The following is a 20,374-nucleotide window of genomic DNA, read 5'->3' on the forward strand; positions in this document are numbered from 1 at the left end:
GTGCAGGTAGGTGGAAATTATAGACATATAGCATTGACTATATTCCGGTCCCGATCCCAAACTTTTTGAAACATATTTTTGTTGTTTTTATCCAAAATGGCGCTTGATTCAACATAGTAACAGGAAAGGTTCCATGATAGGTTTCAGTAACGGACAAAAACAAATCTCAAGTTGAATAGCTTTGTCAGTTTCTAACTAAAACTTGTTTTCACGGCTTTTGCTTTCTCCCACCAAAGTTATCTTTCACAAAAGTTTAGTTTTACTTCGTCAAATATATAAAGTAAACAAAAAGTCATCACAACAATAATTTCCCTTTTTTTTAAATTTATTGTGTTAGATATTTTGTAAGTGAAACAGGTTAAATTTAAGTTGTGTATTGACATTTCTTGGTGGAACTGCATTTTGTATAATGAAATAACAATTATTTACTTTTTCCACATACATTTTTTTTCACCAACCTGTCAAATAAAATTACTTAGATAAAACTGTATAGTTTTTAATTTATTACATAAATTAACGTTAATTTTTAAAATCAAGCAGCATAATTGAATACATTAATGCCTTAAAGGACAAACGTATTAATTTAAAAAAAGGGTTTTCATTTTGTCGATACTGAAATTACTAAATGCAAGCCTTATTTTGTCTCGTTCTACCTATGAAAAAAAAGCGCATTTGTTTGTAACAGACAGTTTTAGCGTACAATGATGGTTATGTCGTTCTATCATTGCAAAATCGTAAAACATATCACCTAATACTTTTACAAACATGTAAATTCTACCAAAAAATGTTAATCCTGCACTAACGGTACCAGTTTAGGGATATATTAAATAATTATAAGAAAACTTATTAGGAAAATTATAAGGAAAACTACGTATCATATTTTATATGTACCGATTATAATCAGCTTGTAGTTCAAAAGTTATACGTAACTAAGACGTTAGGAACACGTTCAACAAACAAAATCGATTTGGTTTTTTCAACGCAAGTTTTGAAAATATAATGTATTTAGTTTGAAAGTTTTGGAATTGTGATTTCGTCGGAACTTGTCTACAAATATCTTTTTAAATAAAACAGACGAATTTCGTTGTACCGTTCGTAAGTTAATTAGAAAATACAATAATTAGCGATGCTATTATACTTTGTTTGCCAACAGCCGCCATGTGTTTTGGTAACCAGACCTCGTAACAAAACAGATTAATCAAATTAATATTAATCATTTGTATAGTCAACCATCAAGGCTCTGATAACGATGTGAACATCGCGCAAACTTCGATTGATGAAACCGTTTCGGTCGCTGATTTGCGGCTAACTTCGAGCGAGAAAATGTAGGTCCGTTTTGAAATTCGGATTTCGCCATTTTGGCGACGCAACTTACCCGCCACGAACCACTAATTATTGTTTTCCCTCGATAATTGGGAAAATCTTTATACAACTATAAATTAAGGAATACATAATCGCAATGGTTTTTGTAATTTTAGTGGCACAATTAAATAGAATTATAATTTCAGTCGATTATTTTTACTTACCAAATTTTGCATACATTATTATTTTTGCACCCTTAATAATAACAATGTTTTAGGTAATTTTATACAATTTCCTATTTTAAAAAAAATTATCATTGATCATTAATCATTTAACATTTATCATTTATCATTCCTTATTTATCACTTATTATAAATCATTGAAAAATATATTTAGTTTTTATCATTTATCTCTTATCGTTACGTAAATTTCAATATTTAAATCAATTATCAAATAAATTATACCTAAATATGTAATTAAACTGATAATAAAGAAAACAAAGATGATGTAGACGACGATGATAGTGATTATGATTATGATTATTACTATGATGATAATGATAATGACGATGAAAGTCATGATTGCAATGATTAATTTGTTTTGTTATATTTATTACAGGTACTTTCCCTGGCAATGGATTGGACACTGGCGAGAGGTCATTTTTCAGGAAATGACTAAATTATTGCCTGGCATTTTTTAGAGAAAAACAACAATGTTGCTTATAAACTATTTATCCACATTCAAGTAATTTAAATATCACATTTATTACTAAAAATAATATTAAGTGAATAAGCCCTCAATCTGGGTGAAAGACACGGTCAGAATATTGCGACTTTTTCCAATTGACAGTGAATATAAAGATAACAATAATTGTTTTTACCAAAATACTGTTTGTGCTTTCAAGTGACGGGCAAAAAGTGATCTAACTATGTAATATATGTACCTATATAATAACCACATCATATTATGACGTTGAATGACGTCGAAAATATATTAGTTAGTGTTTATAGGGTACAGTTATATTAGTAAGTGGTAGCGCGTTACATTGACAATGAGTTTCTTCAGTTCGATCGGGCAGTATGTGGCCGACAGCGTGGCCGGCTTGTCGCTGAGCCCCAAAAGGTTCTCTCTATCGCGGCAGGGCTCCAGTGATTCCACTGCGACTCCGCCTACCCCGGGGCCCGCGGCAGCGCCGCCCTCCCCGGCCGTTCAACATGGTAAGTTGTTTTGTCAATAAACTTGAGTGTTTTTAATTTTTACTTAAAAATTTAATTTTCACAATATTTTTCTCATTTGTAATGAATTCAATGCAAAATCTGTTTAAAAATATACTGTTTAAACCTAGAACATATTATAATTTGTTTCAATGTACCTTGATGCGAGACTTTCGTTAAATATACGACGGTAAAAAAAACTCATATTTTATCGAAAACATTAACTAAAAAATTGTTGGATAGTATATCCAAAATTAAACAAGGTTTATTGGATTGAATTCTACATTTTGTTATGTTTATGTTAAAACGTGACGCGATTCGTCTTATTAAGACAAGACAGAGTGTTAAATAATGTCTATAATGTCTTAATAAGACAAAACGCGTCACGTATTAACATATACATAAATAAATGTAGAATTCAATCTAATAAACCTTGTTTAATTTTGGAAATATTACCCAACAATTCAACGTGGAATTCTACCAACTATCTGCAGTTACATCAAATAATTTACAAAAAACATTAAAAAAAATAAGTGCAACATGTTTTTTGAGAACTTTATATAAAATTCGATCATACGTATAATATCGGTAAAAAATTATGATGCATGCTAGTTGTCACTATATTATTATATGTGTGGCCTCGATGCTCCCCACAGATTGATTGTCCGTCGTAAATTTTACGAAAGTCCCGTAAACTAGGGTTAAGGTGGAATTTACATTTAGCGGAAATTATCAACACAAACCTGCATCTCCAGATTAGGCTAGGTTAAGTTTGGTTAGGTTAAACTGTATACCACAGAATACTTAACAGGGTAAGATAGGCCCTCTTTCACTCGCTTTGCAACACATTGCCAATTGGATTACGTAAGGTTGGATTAGGTTTGGCCAGTTTATGTATGTTTAGGTAATGTAAGGTTAAAGTGACAGGAATGCCTTAAGATGACGGACAATTATGCAAGAGAATACTACCGCTACCGACCCTTATCCTCTTTCAACGGTGCATCAAATTGACGCAATGTTTATTCGATAATTTATTACTAAGAGCAAGATGATCAATATTGCATACCAGTCCAGGGTAAAACATGTTACATAAATTTTACGGTGAAAAAAAAAACAGATTTACAGGAATCGAACCCAGGCGCTCCAGTATGGTAGCCGAATGTAATAACTACCACAGTACGAAGGTGAACATAACAGATAGGGCGTTTGTGCACCACACGGAATTTTACCATCCGGCACTTCAATTAGCATATAAAACGGATGATTGGCTTGGATTGGCTTGTGCTTTTATATTTCTTTCTTTGGGTTGGTGTGCTCGATCGGTGCGTGATCACGGTGATCAATTCGATCACGCTAAACTGTCGTAGTCGCTTTTATTTTTCAAAACCGGACCGCCGGACGGCAAAATTCCGTGTAGTGCAGAAGCTGCCATAGACAAACCATTAATTTTTTCGAGTGTAGAACGAATTTGCCGATGGTAATAGAATAAAATTCATTGAAGATTATAAAATTATGACGATCGTCTATAAAAGTAAAGTTTTGAATTTCCAAGATAGCGCACGACGCTCTAACCTTTAACTAAATTTCCTCCGCTTTTTCACCTCTAGATTTACGTAAGACTCCTCGACCCTATTTGTCACAAGAAAATATTGAAATAGTATTATATTATCCATACTTGCGTTTTTTATGGGTTAAAAAGGGTTTTCGGGTGGAGACTACATTTATCTTTCGTGAACGGCTGATTTTATAAGCTTCTTAAATATCCTTAAAAATTCATGACACACTTTCTAGTCATTTTTATCGCTTTTTGGACACTTCACCAATAATGGCAAACTCTACTGGCTAATTTACGGAATAAAATTTTGACCGAATTGAGCACAATAATGTATAAAACTTTTATATTCAACCTACAACTCAGTCAAATTATTAATAAAAATAACAAAAATGACATTAAAAAATAAAATGTATTTAAGACCCATTTTTGTTGTTCCTTCACGTTGTATATAAAAATTAAAATATTCGTCTTATTTGATTCCGGAGTCATTTTGAATTAATGTCTATTATTTTTTTTAACTAAAATTTCACTTTAAAGAAACAAAGAAAAATTTAACTCGTATGTGGTAAATACCCGTTTTTAGTAAAATATATTATGACAAATATTTTGATGCACTCAAAATCATCATCACACATACTAAAATGGTGTTTGTTGAGTTATATTTCTATTTCCGCTATAATGAGTATGTAACAACGTGTTTTTTATTGATTTATTTTTATGTAATTTACTGTAATCAACAAGTATTCGTGTTACGTCATGAAGCTAATAAAATTTTTTTTTTTTGTGTTTTGTTGTTATTTCACTCAGTGTGAATGTAACGACTAGTTTTTCGTTGTTGTTAGATCATGTAGTTTATATAATATGTAACAAATTATTTTCGCGTTAATTTTGTTTTCTACTGTTATTATTCACGATGGATATATGAAAACAACCCTTCTATAAAAATAAGGCTTTTACATTGACTATTCACCCTAGTGGAATGTTGCCATCAAAAATAAAGTGTAGATTTGTTTTCGGCCTCCCTCTCATCTCGAGGGAAGTGCTGCCTACAACTTCTCGGTTCCTAGTTTGGTGTGAAGCGCCTGTCACTTCATTTTCCTTCAAAGAGGATAAAATACTGAACAAGGGTGAATTGTTTCAACCTTAATCAGCGACTGAGATGAAAATGTCATTTGCTGACGATTAAAAAGGAAGCTGTTTCCGGTAAAAAGAACATTTTCAAGGGTTTTACGAAACGTTTATGAATTTTGGCATTCGATTTTTTATTTAGATTTTAGGTGATAATTACGTTGTTTAACTCCTTTTTAATTGAAAAATGTCATTATTGTTCTGTACGACAAATATTGGTAAATGGCGAGTAAAAAAAATAACTCAAAAGCAAAAATACCAAACTACGCTGTTCATGATATGTGCATGTATTGCAGTGAAAATGTACACTATCCCATTTCCTATCTACTGTGTTTCATTCATTTTATTTCCCATAAATCACTTATGTAGCTGGAGTGTTTGATTGATCACATTTTCTATCACGTAAATAACTAACAAGTTATGACCATGTTGAGCTGATACGTTACCCTATGCACGATTATTCTAGTTTATAACAATATTTTTGATAGATTTATACTATCCACTGGCACTTCGTGATGGAATTTTATTAGATTAAAACCAATATTTTTAGCTTTTCCACTTTATTTAAATAAAGAGGGGAAAAGCTAAAAATATTTTTGACATAATTGTATTTTAAAATATTTTATTGAAACACGCATTCGAAAATTTTTGATTTATTAGTAAAATACTGATAAATTTACTCTATTCCATCTTAATGAAATTTTCGGGATGATTTTTAACTCATTTTTATCATCATTACTTTTGTGGATTTAGCTTAAATGTAAACTTAAATTATTTGTATATTTAAGTTCTTATGTAATTATGTAGCTAAAAAATGCAATATAAAAATAGAAGACAAAATAATAGAAAATACAAATGAAAATAATACCAAAATAAAATTTAAAAAAATTTAAATCTGGATTGGAGGTCCAGGGCTGTCACATGTCAACTTTTCATCTCTGCTCTACAAACTATTTTATGATGACGTTACAGTTTTTCATCATCTTCTCCCTTCGGCCTTTGACTCTTTGTCTTGTAAATCATCCCAGTGTAGGGGCGAGGTATCAAACATTTATCTCGCGCTTATTGCCCGAGTGATATGTTTGCAACGATTAAAGCATCCCGTAATATATCCTACGTCACGCTGAGTTAAACCACAACTCACTGCCACGCTGCTTTGTACACAGGAATTAAAATATCGAATAGAGAAATGGGCGGAGCAGTATTCCAGCATATTCAATCTTGTACATTGGACTTGAAACTAGCGTCAAATATGAGAACAATCCTTTGACGGAATACAAATACTTGAAACTAGTAAATAGCGTTTTTTATTACTGGCAGTACCTTCGATTAATAACATTTTTCTGGGTTATAACAATATACACAATAAAATCTCATTTTTTGGTGTCGAATGTTATATTGTTTCCATTTTCTTCACTAAAGCATTTACAATCGTAACAAATATCACTGATATCAATTTGAGGAATAAATACAAATAACTTTTTTCCTAAAACTGTGCATTGTAAACACATATCTTTTATCATAAATTCTATATACTTAACATGCTAATATTTATAGTTCTTAAAGTATGTACGTAGATACCGATCATTCAGTCTCCAAATTTTACGTTACATTAAAAAAATAAAACCAGCCATTAACCATCGAATTATAATTTTCTGTGTCATCAACTTTTAGAAGTGAAAAATGGTTTTATTATATTTTAAAGTCACCCGTCCCCTGGTATACTTTTAAAGGTTTGTCTTTAACTTTTTTCACGATGTCATTTATTTCACAGTAAATCGACTGAATAGTTTATATCAAAAATTTGGTAACACTAACTATTCAATCCATTATTACAGGACAACAGTTTTTTTTAAACACATATTTGCATAAAATGCTCAGCATTAATCCTTCAAAGGGGTAAAAAAACAAGTGTTTTATTTTTAATTTTATCATGTCTTACCACAAAATGAATTTATTATTAGATTAAAACCAATATTTTTAGCTTTTCCACTTTTTTATTTGACCAGCGACCGGGTTTCGACGTTACCGACATCATCAGACATCAGACAAAATGAATGCCGAAACAATAAAAAAATATATATTTGCATTATAGATATCATTTAAATGCCACATAGAATTTCTTTATTGTTAAATCTTATACTTGTTTAGAAATATAAAGATGTGTTCAAAACATTGTTAAATTAAAACATACAAAAAAACTTGAAAATATTAATATCCTGTTAAAATTTGTGGACCTGTTTTTATATAAATATTAATGAAAATGTTATATGTTTTAATCTTTGATACATTTTTTGAATGAGGCTGCATGTTTAAAGATTTTTTTAATTCTAGGAAAAATTGAGAAATACAATAAAACATACATTTCACAAAAACTAATTAATAAATGTTGTTCAAGTTAAGGAATGGTTAGTAAAGTAGTAATGGATGACGAACGAAATCCTTAATTAGTCAGCATCATCTTTATCCCCCTCAATGGTCCATTATCTTAATACTTTTCATTACTTTTATTATATTTTTGACATCTAAACATAGATGGATAAGAATATGGAACTCTGGGGATATGTTTGTGTGTATCTGGGTCTATGATTGGATTTATAAAGATTTTATGTACCAGAAACCCTTTTATTTGTATGGAAATCCAAACCCGGATTATTTTACATACCGGAAGACGGCTGAAAATATGTATATATATTTTTTTATCCAGCTTATCTTTGACCAGTTATTTTATTAATAAATCAAAGTTACAACTAAAAAAGGTTGAGACTTTTAGCACATAATCAAAGTTACAACATTTTAGTAGTAGGTACGTAAATATACGTAGGTACTACTAAAAATGTTGTGACTTTGATTATATATTAAAAGCCAGTTATACTTGTAATATTCGCATGTGTACTTTTATAACTCTCAAGACGTTAAGTAATTTTGTTTTGTAACAAAACTTTCCTTTATTTACTGAGCAGTTCACTCTCGCTTATTCTCTCGGAACTATTCATTATTTAAGTTCTAAAGTCAATACCTATTGAGTCTGTTTCGACCTTATGTAAGACAATAGGGGAAATGAATTTCCTTTGATTAAGTGAGAAATAAATCCTGTTTCCTCTTTCTAACCTCCTGAACTACGTGAGTCCATTTACTTTAGCTTCTACTTCTTATTTACTACATTTGGGTATGTATAATGACATGTTGTTTTTAAGCAACGAGATGTTTTGTGAGTGAGTAATATGCATTCATCCACGAACTATGGAAAACCTACAAGAATTGTACATGGAATAAAATAAAAGCAGCGTACCGCAATTATTCCCATTGCTTCAATACTATACGAGCCTCGGATAGTGTATATGAAACAACAAACGATAAAAAAAATCTAAAGTTTTTTATTGTAAAAAAAGAGCCCCTGTTTTAGAGGCTTGTTTACGGATAGGATAGTAAGGATAGGGAAAGTTCATTTTATTTACCTACATCCCCTTTTTATGTGGGGCAAATGGAGTTCACAAACTGGCTCCAGGCTTTTCTGTCATCTGCCAGCTCTCTTGTATCCTCTCAAGTCAGGTTTATGTCTCAGATTCAGATGAGAAGTGCCAACGGATTGTCCGCAGTGGACGTCCTGGGTAGCAAGAACTTGATGCCTTGTAAAAGAGGCAAGCTTGGTTAAGGCTCTCTCTGAAGTATGTACATGGGATAGCCAACTAAATTGCCTTAATATGGAAAGTATATAAAATAGGGAAATAAAATACGAAAATACATCACAGTAAAATTAACTTCATTAAATTCATACTATTTTTTGACGGAAAAGGCGGAAGAGGCTGGTTTAAGTGATCACTTCCCGCACGTGTAATATTCACCAATTTTACTCATGATTGAGAACAACACTACTCATATTCTCAGAGAGAAATCTATTGGTGAGATGAAGAAGCTTTTTTAAAGAGCAGAAATTTTTATATTTGGACACACTAAAAATGTTGTTAATTCAAGTCACTTTGATTTAATTCTGATATCTCTTGATTTATTCATCGCACATTCAAATAATAATAAAAACTGTTATCATTTTATACCTATTTTATTTACTCTGCCATACAAGGTTTTGGTAAAGATTCATCACATTATAGCAATATAGATTTATATATGTAGGTCTTGAAACTTATTTCCGATGTCTGCGTTGATGAGTTTCCGTTACTCAACTCACCTCAGGGAAATATGGAAGAAATTCGCCTGAGAACGGCCCCAAGTTATCAATACGAATCTATAGTAATTTATACATATGTATCACTAACGAAATACTTCTCGGAGATCGATATAATAAATTTTACAGTGTAAAAATAGATATTAAAAAAAATGATACAAAAAAAATCCGGGAGCATTGGTTTCCAATTTTAAATACGGTAACAAAATGGGTACTCCAAATACTCCAACAAGTAAGGTAAATTGGTATAGGTTAGACAACCCTTCATGACTGCAGGTCGCAGGCGTCGTAGGTCGTAGAAGTCAGTAGAATATAATCCATGGAGAGAAATTAAAATTTTAATCCCAATTTGCCTATTAATTTATGATGAGAAGCCAAATATTTTGAGTTTACAATGTTCAAGTCCATATATGAATGATTAAAGAATGATAATAACTTTTGTTCTATCAAGATAGGCGTCGCGAAGTAGGTGAGTAGATTCTCGACTGTGAAATTAGCGTCGCGGGTTTGATTCCCGCCACTTGAAAAAATTAATTTGAGTAATTTTTATTTCCAATTGGTCTGAGTGTTTGTGGTATTTTTTGGATCTACCTTCCCGATCTTACTATCCTACATGGAGACAAGCCTTTGAAGTAAAGGCTTTGCGGGTTATACCTTTTTTTAAGAATCTAATGGTGTTATATCATTATTATTTATCCTTAGTAAGGAATCAGCGGAATGATAATATAACACTCTCCTTATCATTCATCGTTCACTTTGTATATCACTTTAATAAACACTCATTCGTGACTACCAATAATAAATCATTACTTAATTTCTTCGATAAAAAGGTGCTGGTCGTCTTCAGTAACCACGTTTATGAGGTGAAATTGTACAACATAATACTAGCCGTAAAAAATATTTGTTGAAAGAAAATATCCATTGTTTCGCTAGTAAAAAAAAACAAAAATAATCGATTTTACCCATCATTCATTTTCTCTTAGTGGATAAATGTGTTGTTTTTTTTTATTTATTGAGTAGGCATTTATTTTAAATGAAAATACATGTCCAAATGGAGGAGGTGTTGCTACCCCCATCCGGAAATAATTAGGGGGCGTAATGGAGGAATATTCCACAGAAACAAAGAAGAAGGTCACTTTGGTGGAAATTAATCGCCAGCAGAGTGGAGATTGCTTTCCATGCTATACATATAATCACACCATGCAATATAATGTACACCGTGGCACCAAACTGACGGCTGCCCAACTGCCAATAACAAAATACGGATTGGTATTAAGAGTTGGGATAGAGATCGGGATTAGATGACCAAAATTATTATTTTTCTCAACGTATAAAATAAATTATTATTTTTTTGTCATCATATACATGATTACTCGTTATGTTTTTATATTATTCAATATTTCCCTGGACTGGTACCTGTAGCAGAGGGTTGATACCTTTCCTTCATATTTTAACGATCACTTGATGACAACACTGCGTTTATATGATGCAGTGCCCTATGCAACATTAGGGTGCGGATAAGGGTTCGGAGTGAAGTGAATACATGATTACAAATGAAAGATTACGGTAATGTTCCCTCAATGAGTTTTCCCGTGCCAAGGGTTAAAAATAAAACTGATAAATATCCAGATTCCCGCATTCTTCTTCATCTATGTTAATATGTCAATATAAATAACTCCCAAGTGGAGAAACCCAGATTTGTGAACAATGATTAAGACATCTCAAATATGCGAATAAAATAATTAATGAAATTATAAGCTGAGTAATTTTTTTTAAATAATGTTTTCAGACGTCTCCTAGTATGTAAAATAATTCGAGAAGAATCATTTCATGAAGGTCTCTGCATAGATGGTGCTGAGAACTCACGTGTGAAAGAAGATGTCACTCAAAGGATTTATAGAATTTCTGAAATTCGAGTAGTGTGGTTGTCTATCGTGGGTAGAATGGCGGATTTTAAACGTGTTTCAAGTAAAATTTTGTTATAATAACCGTAGTTTTCTTTAAATATCTAAAAAAAACATGTAAAATATAATGACAAAGCTTAATTCTTAAACGTCACTCTGCATTTCATTGGATTTCTTATTTAAACATACTCATTAATAATATCGTTGTCATACAGGAGAAAGTGACCAAGTGTTTTTTTTACAAACACGTGATCATTGACTATTTGATATCTTACTAGCTTAATATTGCCCTGACAAAAATCCCAAAGGATTTTAAACTTGGAAGTATAATATATTGACTTGTTAAAAATTACCAACTGCATCGATGTTTATTTTGTTGCCATGAAAAGTGACTTAAATGGCCCTCCTGAACATTTTACGTTTTGTTAGTTGGTCACTTTCACCTGTACGACTACGATATGTATATTACTCAGTATACTCGACGTCCACGTGTTTTGTACCACCGCGTATGGCCCAGCAAGTTACATGAAACCTCACAGCCTGTTGCCGGATATTGATTTATCTGAAATAGTGTCTTGGGGTGTTTATTGAGAGGAAACACATCATGAAATATATTTCAACGGTCCTTTTTAGGGCGGAATTCGATTCAGTGTTATCAAACGAGTCATACAGAGCTTTTATTGTTTCACCATAATGTAATAAAAAATAAAACATCGCATAACTTATTTAACTGTCATGTGTTTTCAGATACTATGTAAAGAATATTAAACATAATCTTTTCAAAGCACACATTCCTAGTAAATTAAGTAATCATCACACCGCTTCCCCGCAGAGGTAGGCAGAGAGAATAGAATGCCACACTAATCTGTCTTTGCACAGAATCTTCGCTTCCTCCTCATTCACACACCTCATACATATACGCCAATTATTCACTCCTGACTCCTGACCTGACCACTTTTAAATTTTTGAAATACTTGAACATGCCAAGTTTTCCCCTGTCTTACTCTGCTTCTATTACCAACCATATTCGCCTTACAAATTTGTTTAACTATCCTTTCTTTGCTCATCGGATTCACATGCCCAAACTATCTCAACGCACCTTTCTTAATCTTATAGATAATGCAGATCTCTGCCTGGCATTTTTTCATTCTAAGCACAAGATAAGATAAGCGTTATTGATTTCAAGTGAGGGAAAAGTCCTATAATGATGTGCCAAATTCGTTTTTGTAAAACTGACCAAAAATTATAATAAAATGAAGCACATATGTACAATATCATCGATATGTGGCATCAGATAGTAAGATGCTTTCTTCTTCTTTGTGTACTTTGTCCGGCCCCGGACGTAGACGTTCACTATGACAAAGGCATCAAAATATCAGAATATTTTAAAGCATTATAAAATATAGAAGATTCACAACTTAGAATACTCTAAAGCATTTTGGAATACTAGGTCCATAATTAATATATTTTTAAGCATCCCACAATACTAAAAATCAACGTCTTAAAACAAACAAAAAAGATTAGAAAATTCTGGGAAATTAAAATACAAATTTATTTCACTTCTAATTTAAAGTTATATTAAATGTTCTGAACTCTCTTAGTTTGACTCTGCGAAGACACAGTTGTACGTTAAAACGGCATAGACTGGTCCATTGACCAACCAGGAACGAAGTGCTGTGATTATACTGTATGTATTAGAAATATTATGAATCAGGTTCGTGATCTTAATTTATTTTGTTTACCTACACAATATTTAAGCGAACTTATAAGCAATATATAATAAGTAAACAAGCTATGATCCTAGAATAACCCACTCTCTACGAGATGACGGATTATGGGTTAGATCAACATTTTGAGTGTATCCTCAATCCCAGTTGTTTGAAGATACTCGTATAATTTACACTCTCCTTATCGTTCATCGTTTATTTTATGTTATACAAAATGTGAACGATGAATGAGATAAGGAGAGTGTTTTACTATACCACAAAGTTGACAATGCTTTTAGTTTACAAAATACTCGTATGATTCCTTAGAAAACTGCGAATGTATTACCTGACTAGTTGAAGGTAAACTCATTATTTGTTCTGAATTCATTGAATTACAACTGCATCGTACAACGCAACGCAACCGTTGCAACGGACCAAACGATGGCGAATCGCTTTTTGATAAGTTCAGCCAGAGGAAGCGACGACGGGTGCTCCTATTGTGTTAAGCTCGTTTTTATGTTAAGCTCGCAAGAAATGCACATCCACTTTAAATGTCAGTGTCAAATGAAACGTACATACATATATATATATATATATATATATATATATATATATATATATATATATATATATATATATATATATATATATATATATATATATATATGTGTGTATATATATATATATATATATATATATATATATATATATATATATATATATATATATATATATATATATATATATATATCAAAACAAGCGAAAAAAGTCATCGATTATTTTTCTGACAGTAATATAAACTAAAAATGAGCCCTAGGATTTATTTGTAAGATTTTAAAAGTTTTAATGGTACTTAGTTATTTTCTCGAAGAGATAATAATAATAACACAATGATCTTAAAATAAGTAATGGGGGATTGTTGGTTGTTTTTTTCTAACTAAACCCACCCTCAGCGGTTATAAAGTCCCGGGGGACTGTTTGTCGGCTGCGTTAGAGGAATAATTTTAATTTGTTTTTAAGGAATAAAATCTCCCCACCCCTCGGGATCCCTATGCCTTTTAAAAAGAATACAGAAGAAGAAAAAAAATCAGTATTTACAAAACTTACGAATAAAGATAATGACTTAAAAATAAAGTAACACAAAGACTCAAGTAAAAGTTGTTTCGGTTGTCAGGTTTCCCGAAGGTGGTGCCTTCACCCGGCGCTACGGCGCTGGGCGCGCGGCGGCGCACGCTGGAGTGCCTGGCGCCGCCCGCCGCGCGGCCGCCACGCGGGGGCTCGCTGCGCCGGGCCTGCCGCGCGGGACCTGCGGGCGAGGAGCCCCCGCCGCCCGCGCCCGCGCCAGCCGCCCCGCAGCACCGACCGCCGCTCGCCTTCTGCCGCCGCCGCCTGTCCTGGCCCGAGGTGGACCAGCACGCCACGTCGGGGTGAGTACCCTGGACGAGAGACTCCGCGAGCTGCGAGCGAGGGTCGCTCGCAGAGCACGCTCTTCAGTTAACAGTCTCGGAGTACAGTAGAGTACTACAATACAATTCGGTATATTTTGGATATCATCGCTTCTTCGAGGACGTTTCAGTACGATGACTCGCTTCGTTCGGGGAAGCAGACACCAGAAAAAATTGTATAGTCAGAATCCTTTTATTTTTTGGATATAAAAAAAAATATTTTTTTAGAATAAAATAACATTGTCAGACTGGTTGCTGGTCAAATAAAATTACGGAAAAAATTACGTACTTGTTATTTTATTCTATAAAATGCAGTTACACCAAGAAATGTCAGTACAAAACTTTTTATTTTTTAAATTTTTATTTTATTTGGGAATATTTTAGAATAGTTACATCGATTCATTCACATAAATGATTAACACAAAATAAGTACTTGTAATTTTCCAAATACAAAATTCCACATTTGTAAATTTATGAAAAAACCTGTAATAGCGACGGAAGAGAAAAAGATGGGAAAAGGGAAATATTAAAGCTCAAACCATAAATAAAGGAATTTTGTTTAGAGTTTGTTCTGCTCGTGGGATGCTATGGTGTCAGTGGTCCTGGTGATCAAACTGGGAACTCTAAAACGTACACGTTCCAGCAATATATTCTTAAAGGAAGGTGCCTATACGTATCATTGTTATCGCGAATCCATTTTTATCATTTTCTTTATCTGAAAATAATGCGTAACCAGTTAAAATGGGGAACATATATGTTTTTTCTTTAATAAAAGTTTTCTTTATTTTTAAAAATTACGAAAAGTTGGTTAAAAACGCTGATCAATATCAAAATGTTCAAAAATACGAAAATTGATCTGAATAAACATATTGTATTTTGTAGACATTAAAGGGTGAAATGAGAGGAAATAAACGCATGTTTAAAATAAAAAAATAAAAAAGATAAATAATTCTTTCACGACTATATTTTTTATTGAAGTTTCTATTGTATTTATGATATTGCCGATTTCAATTATTCGAAAAGTCAAAACTCTAGTAGAATAAATATTTAGAATTTCGGGGTTATTAATATTAAAATTATGATTGTAATGCATTATTTAATATACAAAATAAAACATGTTTCAAAATGTATTTTAAAAACCTTAAAATGAAATTAAATATTTTGTTGGTAAACAAAATTGGTAAGTGCCTTAAACAAAAACTTTAAAAAAAATTGTGTTTGTTACTATGTTAACATTTATCTTACTCGTATCATAGACAATAAATTCCTTTAAATGTGCGCTAGATCCTCATAATACAATGACGCACGTAGTGTATTGATAATATTATTTCTGATTAGAATATATCGAATGGCAATCACTTTATTTTCGATAATTGCGCAACGTAGACGCAAATCACCACTTTCAGGTAAGTACTAAATAATAAATAAACTTTTTGGTTTGGATATTGAAATTCGATGATCAAAAAACGAACACTTAGTTTTTTTGTAAAATTTAAAAAAATCCACTTAGTTTTTATTTTTTACCGTATGACGCTCATAGTTTTTCAATCACTCATTCAGTGCTCATGTTAATTACAAAAATAATGATCACTTTGTTTAATGTTCACAGGTGCTGCAGAAAGAACTAGAAACCGAATGATGCTTTTGAAGGATTTGTGTAAATTCAAGAAACGGTTAGGCAGTAACCATCTGGGGCCATTTTATGAGTTGGGTCTCATTATGATAATGTTTTTACGAGGAAAATTACAGTTTCAACAAAAAAAAGTGTGTTCTTTTAATTTGGCTACCAATTTGAAAGGTGCTGGATGTTTTGACGACATTGTTTACCAATGCGTGCATGAGGATCAGGAGGGAGTAAAAAAGGATCGTATTTATTTTATTCAGTGCAAACATAAGAAGAATCCGGAGAACTTCAAAATAACGAAAGAAGATTTGTTTGACAAATCTGGAAAAAGTGTCAATTATAGTTTAATCGACCAATTTAAATCGTTTCTTAAGACTAAACGCGAAACGTTTTCTTCGAATAACTCTGAAGATCATATTTTCGGAAAAAATATCGACGACTGTCGATTTGTTTTATTAACAAATAACGATCTCGATGATTCGATCTCTGATAATCCGAATATTGTAAAAAAGCAACTACATGAAAACAGTATTCTTAATTATTCATCTAATGGAGAGTACTTAAAAATTGACATTAAAGATGATAAACTGCTTCGAAACTTCCACGGCGTTACTGAAGGTCAACAGTTAGTTATGCAGTTCGCCAAGTTAATCCACGGGGAAAACATTGACGAGAAAACAATTATAAATAAATCAATTCATAGTGAATATATTGCAACACTTCAAAGTAAGATAACGAACGATGCGCATTTAACATATGATTTTCTTAATGGAACCAAACTTGAGCCAGAAATTGAAACATTTAGACGAAAGTTGTTTATTGAGCTAAGAAAAAGCGAAAAGTTTAAAAATGTTGCAAATGATAGTGAAATGAAGGAAAAATTATCAAAAGTCCGAATTAAATTGCCACCAAACGAACATTCACCTGAATTGGGAGTAAAAGAACTACCAAATGACTATACTAGCGATGAAGAAATAAGAGATTTTCTCCGGAAATTTATATTATTGGTTAAACAACCCAGTGAACACCATCTTCGTGACTTAATTGTGGAAAAAATCAAAGAACTTAACATCGGAGACTGCGAAGCATATAATGTTTATTGTAAATTAAATGCAAAGATTCAAGAATGGTATAAACACGAAGAACAGGAAAATTATCTCACTGAAAAGGACGAACTGTGGGATGTTTCAATAAAAAAACCTATTCAACTCAATATACAAAACCCAGTTGATCATTTTACTGGCCGGAAGAATGAATTAAACGCTTTGCACATTTTAATACAATCAAACAAAGAGTGCACTTCTAGAACTTCGCACATAACAGTAATTAGCGGAATGCCAGGTATAGGAAAAACCCAGCTAGCCAGAAAGTATGTCACGGATTACGCCAAAGAATATGACAACAACATCATTTTTCTAAATGCGGCGAAACAGTCAACTTTGGAAGAAGCATTTGTAAAGTTAGCCAAAGATAAACTGTTCTTACCTTTGTCCGATTTTGACACATTGAAAGACGACATTTTTGCCTCTTTCGGGAAACAAAAAAGTCTCTTTATATTTGACAACGTGAATAAATCTTGTATCGATTTAATAAAGTTTTTGCCGATAAATTTTTTGTTTCTAAATGTTAGACCAAATATTTTGCTCGTATCAAATGACAGCGATTGGGAAGACGGAATAAAAATTCTTCACTTGGAAAAACTAACTAAAACGGATGCTACTATTCTCATCAAGTCGGCGCTTAAAGTTTCTACAGACGATACATCGCAAGATAAATTAGTTGAAAAACTAGCTGAAGCACTTGACTATTCTCCGTTGGCTATTCGTCAGTGTATCGAATACGCAAAAAGGTATAAAAACAGCCGAGACTTCGGGATACGAGATTGTTTGGCAGATTTTGAAGATAACCCCCAAAATATTCTAGAAAGAAGCATATCTACAGAAATTGGCGTGGATTATAACGAAACAACAATGTCGGCTATGGACAAAATTATGGAGAAAATCAAAGAGCTCGGCCCAAATGGCATTTTAGCACTAAAAATAATTTTCGTTTCTGCCACCCTGGTGAGTAATAAGATAAAAAGAGATTTTTTTATTCCGTTAGCTGATTCTGAAGAAAACTTAAAAGCGGCTTTTTTTATTCTCCGCAATTTCTCTATTACAATTAATGAAGATAAACATAATATATTTTACCTTAAATCAATAGTAAAGACTATTATCAATATCAAATTGAAGAACAACCCGGAACAATTAAACGACGTCACCAAAATAACATCAAACCTAATATCACATTATTGTGAAATTTACGATTCGGATCTAAAGATATGTAAGGAATCAGATTTCAAATACGAAAAATTAATAAAAAACTTTAAAGATGTGTGCAGCGATATAAAAAAATATTTAAACCAAGAAAACATAAATTCATTCGTAAATGTAATATTAAAATCATTAAATAACGTTTTAGAGATAAACTCGTTAAATATATTGCTTCTCAAGTTAAATTTTTTGGACAAACAGGAAGCTGTTAGAGACTATGAAAATATTTCAGAAAATAAACCAAGCGATACAGATCACCATCAAGATTTGGCAGTAGTTGATTTCTCGGGAGCATTCAATAATCAATTCCAAGCGTTTGTTAACAACATAGTTATAGAACTTAATAAACAAATTAAAAGTGGTTCATTCAGATCTGATCTCATTGATAATTCCGATCACATTTTAAGAAAATGCGGAGTATTTGAAGTTTATTTCAGTAGTAGGAATCCATACTTGTATTTGAATAATCCTGGGAAATGAAAAAGCGTATAAACTACGTATAAAGGTGTTCTTGAATCGAAACCGACATTTGATCCGAATCAGACTATTTGGACGCAATGCAAGTCTACGCTCGTGGTACAGCGGTGAACACCAAGGTGACAAATTGGAAATATCGAACTGTGAAAGATCCATGAATCCAATCAAATAATTATGATGGGTAAAGTTTAAAAAATATAAATTTTTAAACATCTCGACATAGACGAAGAAGAATATGTAATTTCATTAATTGATTCGGCAGTCACTTTGTGGTAAAATCTATCCATTTTTAATTAATGTTTTACTTAGTAAATACCACTATTTCTTAAAATCTACTGTGACACGTGTTTCGATGCATTCCGCATCATTTTCAAACACCGTATGTGAAGCTAATTCTAAATTTTAGAGTTGGGTCCTTGGGACGTTGAAGGTTGAAGAGGGGGTAGTAGCTGTTTCTTATTTTTATTTACTAAATTAAATTTTTATTTTTATTTTTATTTCTTATCAGAGGGAACATAGACAAAAGCTTTAGTCATTGTCATATTGTTAATTATGGGTTTATTGTTATTTATATTCTTATGAATTTCTATTGTTTCAAAATGCTGCAGTTTATGGCTTTTCGGATTGATTATTTTTAGGATTTCTACGTTATTGTGGTTAAATTTGTGATTATTATCTATTAAATGGTTAGCGAATTCCGAAAAATTTTGAGAAATGTTTGAGAAATAATAATTTTTCGGAATTCGCTAACCATTTAATAGATTTTTAACCACAATAACGTAGAAATCCTAAAAATAATCAATCCGAAAAGCCATAAACTGCAGCATTTTGAAACAATAGAAATTCATAAGAATATAAATAACAATAAACCCATAATTAACAATATGACAATGACTAAAGCCTCCCCCCTTTTGTCTATGTTCCCTGTGATAAGAAATAAAAATAAAAATAAAAATTTAATTAGTAAATAAAAATAAGAAACAGCTACTACCCCCTCTTCAACCTTCAACGTCCCAAGGACCCAACTCTAAAATTTAGAATTAGCTTCACATACGGTGTTTGAAAATGATGCGGAATGCATCGAAACACGTGTCACAGTAGATTTTAAGAAATAGTGGTATTTACTAAGTAAAACATTAATTAAAAAAGAATATGTAAGTCTAGGCATATACGGGGTTTACAAGGCTGTCATAGGCTGATTTCAGTGATCAAGTGTAACATTCACCAATTCTACCCAAGATTGACAACTACACTACTCAATTTCTATATATGCTGTTCAAATTTGAAATAAAATGCTTGAATTCACTAAAATTTCACAATAGAATCTATGGTGAGATTGAAAAAGCTTTTTTTTAAATAAATACACAGACTTCCATATTCTTCTTCATCTATATATGTTGGGATGTCAAAATAAAACAATTCCTAATTGGAGATTATCAAGATTTGTGAAGAAGTATTTGGGCACACTCAAAATGTTGTTAATAGATTTTTTTTTCAAATTTAAATTTCACTTGGTACATA

At 32.0% G+C, this 20,374-nt stretch overlaps 2 protein-coding genes across 2 annotated transcripts in view; both read left to right on the forward strand.

Moving 5' to 3' along the window:
• The first annotated feature begins 1,947 nt into the window (after nucleotides 1-1,947).
• Nucleotides 1,948-20,374, forward strand: part of unc-13-4A (BAI1 associated protein 3) — a 110,005-nt gene continuing 91,578 nt past the window's right edge. Inside the window, exons 1-2 of the mRNA XM_088266626.1 lie at nucleotides 1,948-2,519; nucleotides 14,167-14,419. Of these exons, the coding sequence (XP_088122752.1) occupies nucleotides 2,354-2,519; nucleotides 14,167-14,419 (419 nt within the window). The 5' untranslated portion in view covers nucleotides 1,948-2,353. The remainder of the gene's footprint in view (nucleotides 2,520-14,166; nucleotides 14,420-20,374) is intronic.
• On the forward strand, nucleotides 15,831-19,302 carry LOC148305482 (uncharacterized). The gene is made up of 2 exons (XM_088266625.1): nucleotides 15,831-15,843; nucleotides 16,047-19,302. The coding sequence occupies exon 2, from the start codon at nucleotides 16,073-16,075 to the stop codon at nucleotides 18,854-18,856; it is 2,784 nt and encodes a 927-aa protein (XP_088122751.1). The 5' UTR covers nucleotides 15,831-15,843; nucleotides 16,047-16,072; the 3' UTR covers nucleotides 18,857-19,302.

This window comes from Brachycentrus maculatus, unplaced genomic scaffold, assembly GCF_059751285.1.
Source record: "Brachycentrus maculatus isolate JH-2025_06_01 unplaced genomic scaffold, ASM5975128v1 h1tg000272l, whole genome shotgun sequence".
Classification (NCBI taxonomy): domain Eukaryota; kingdom Metazoa; phylum Arthropoda; class Insecta; order Trichoptera; family Brachycentridae; genus Brachycentrus; species Brachycentrus maculatus.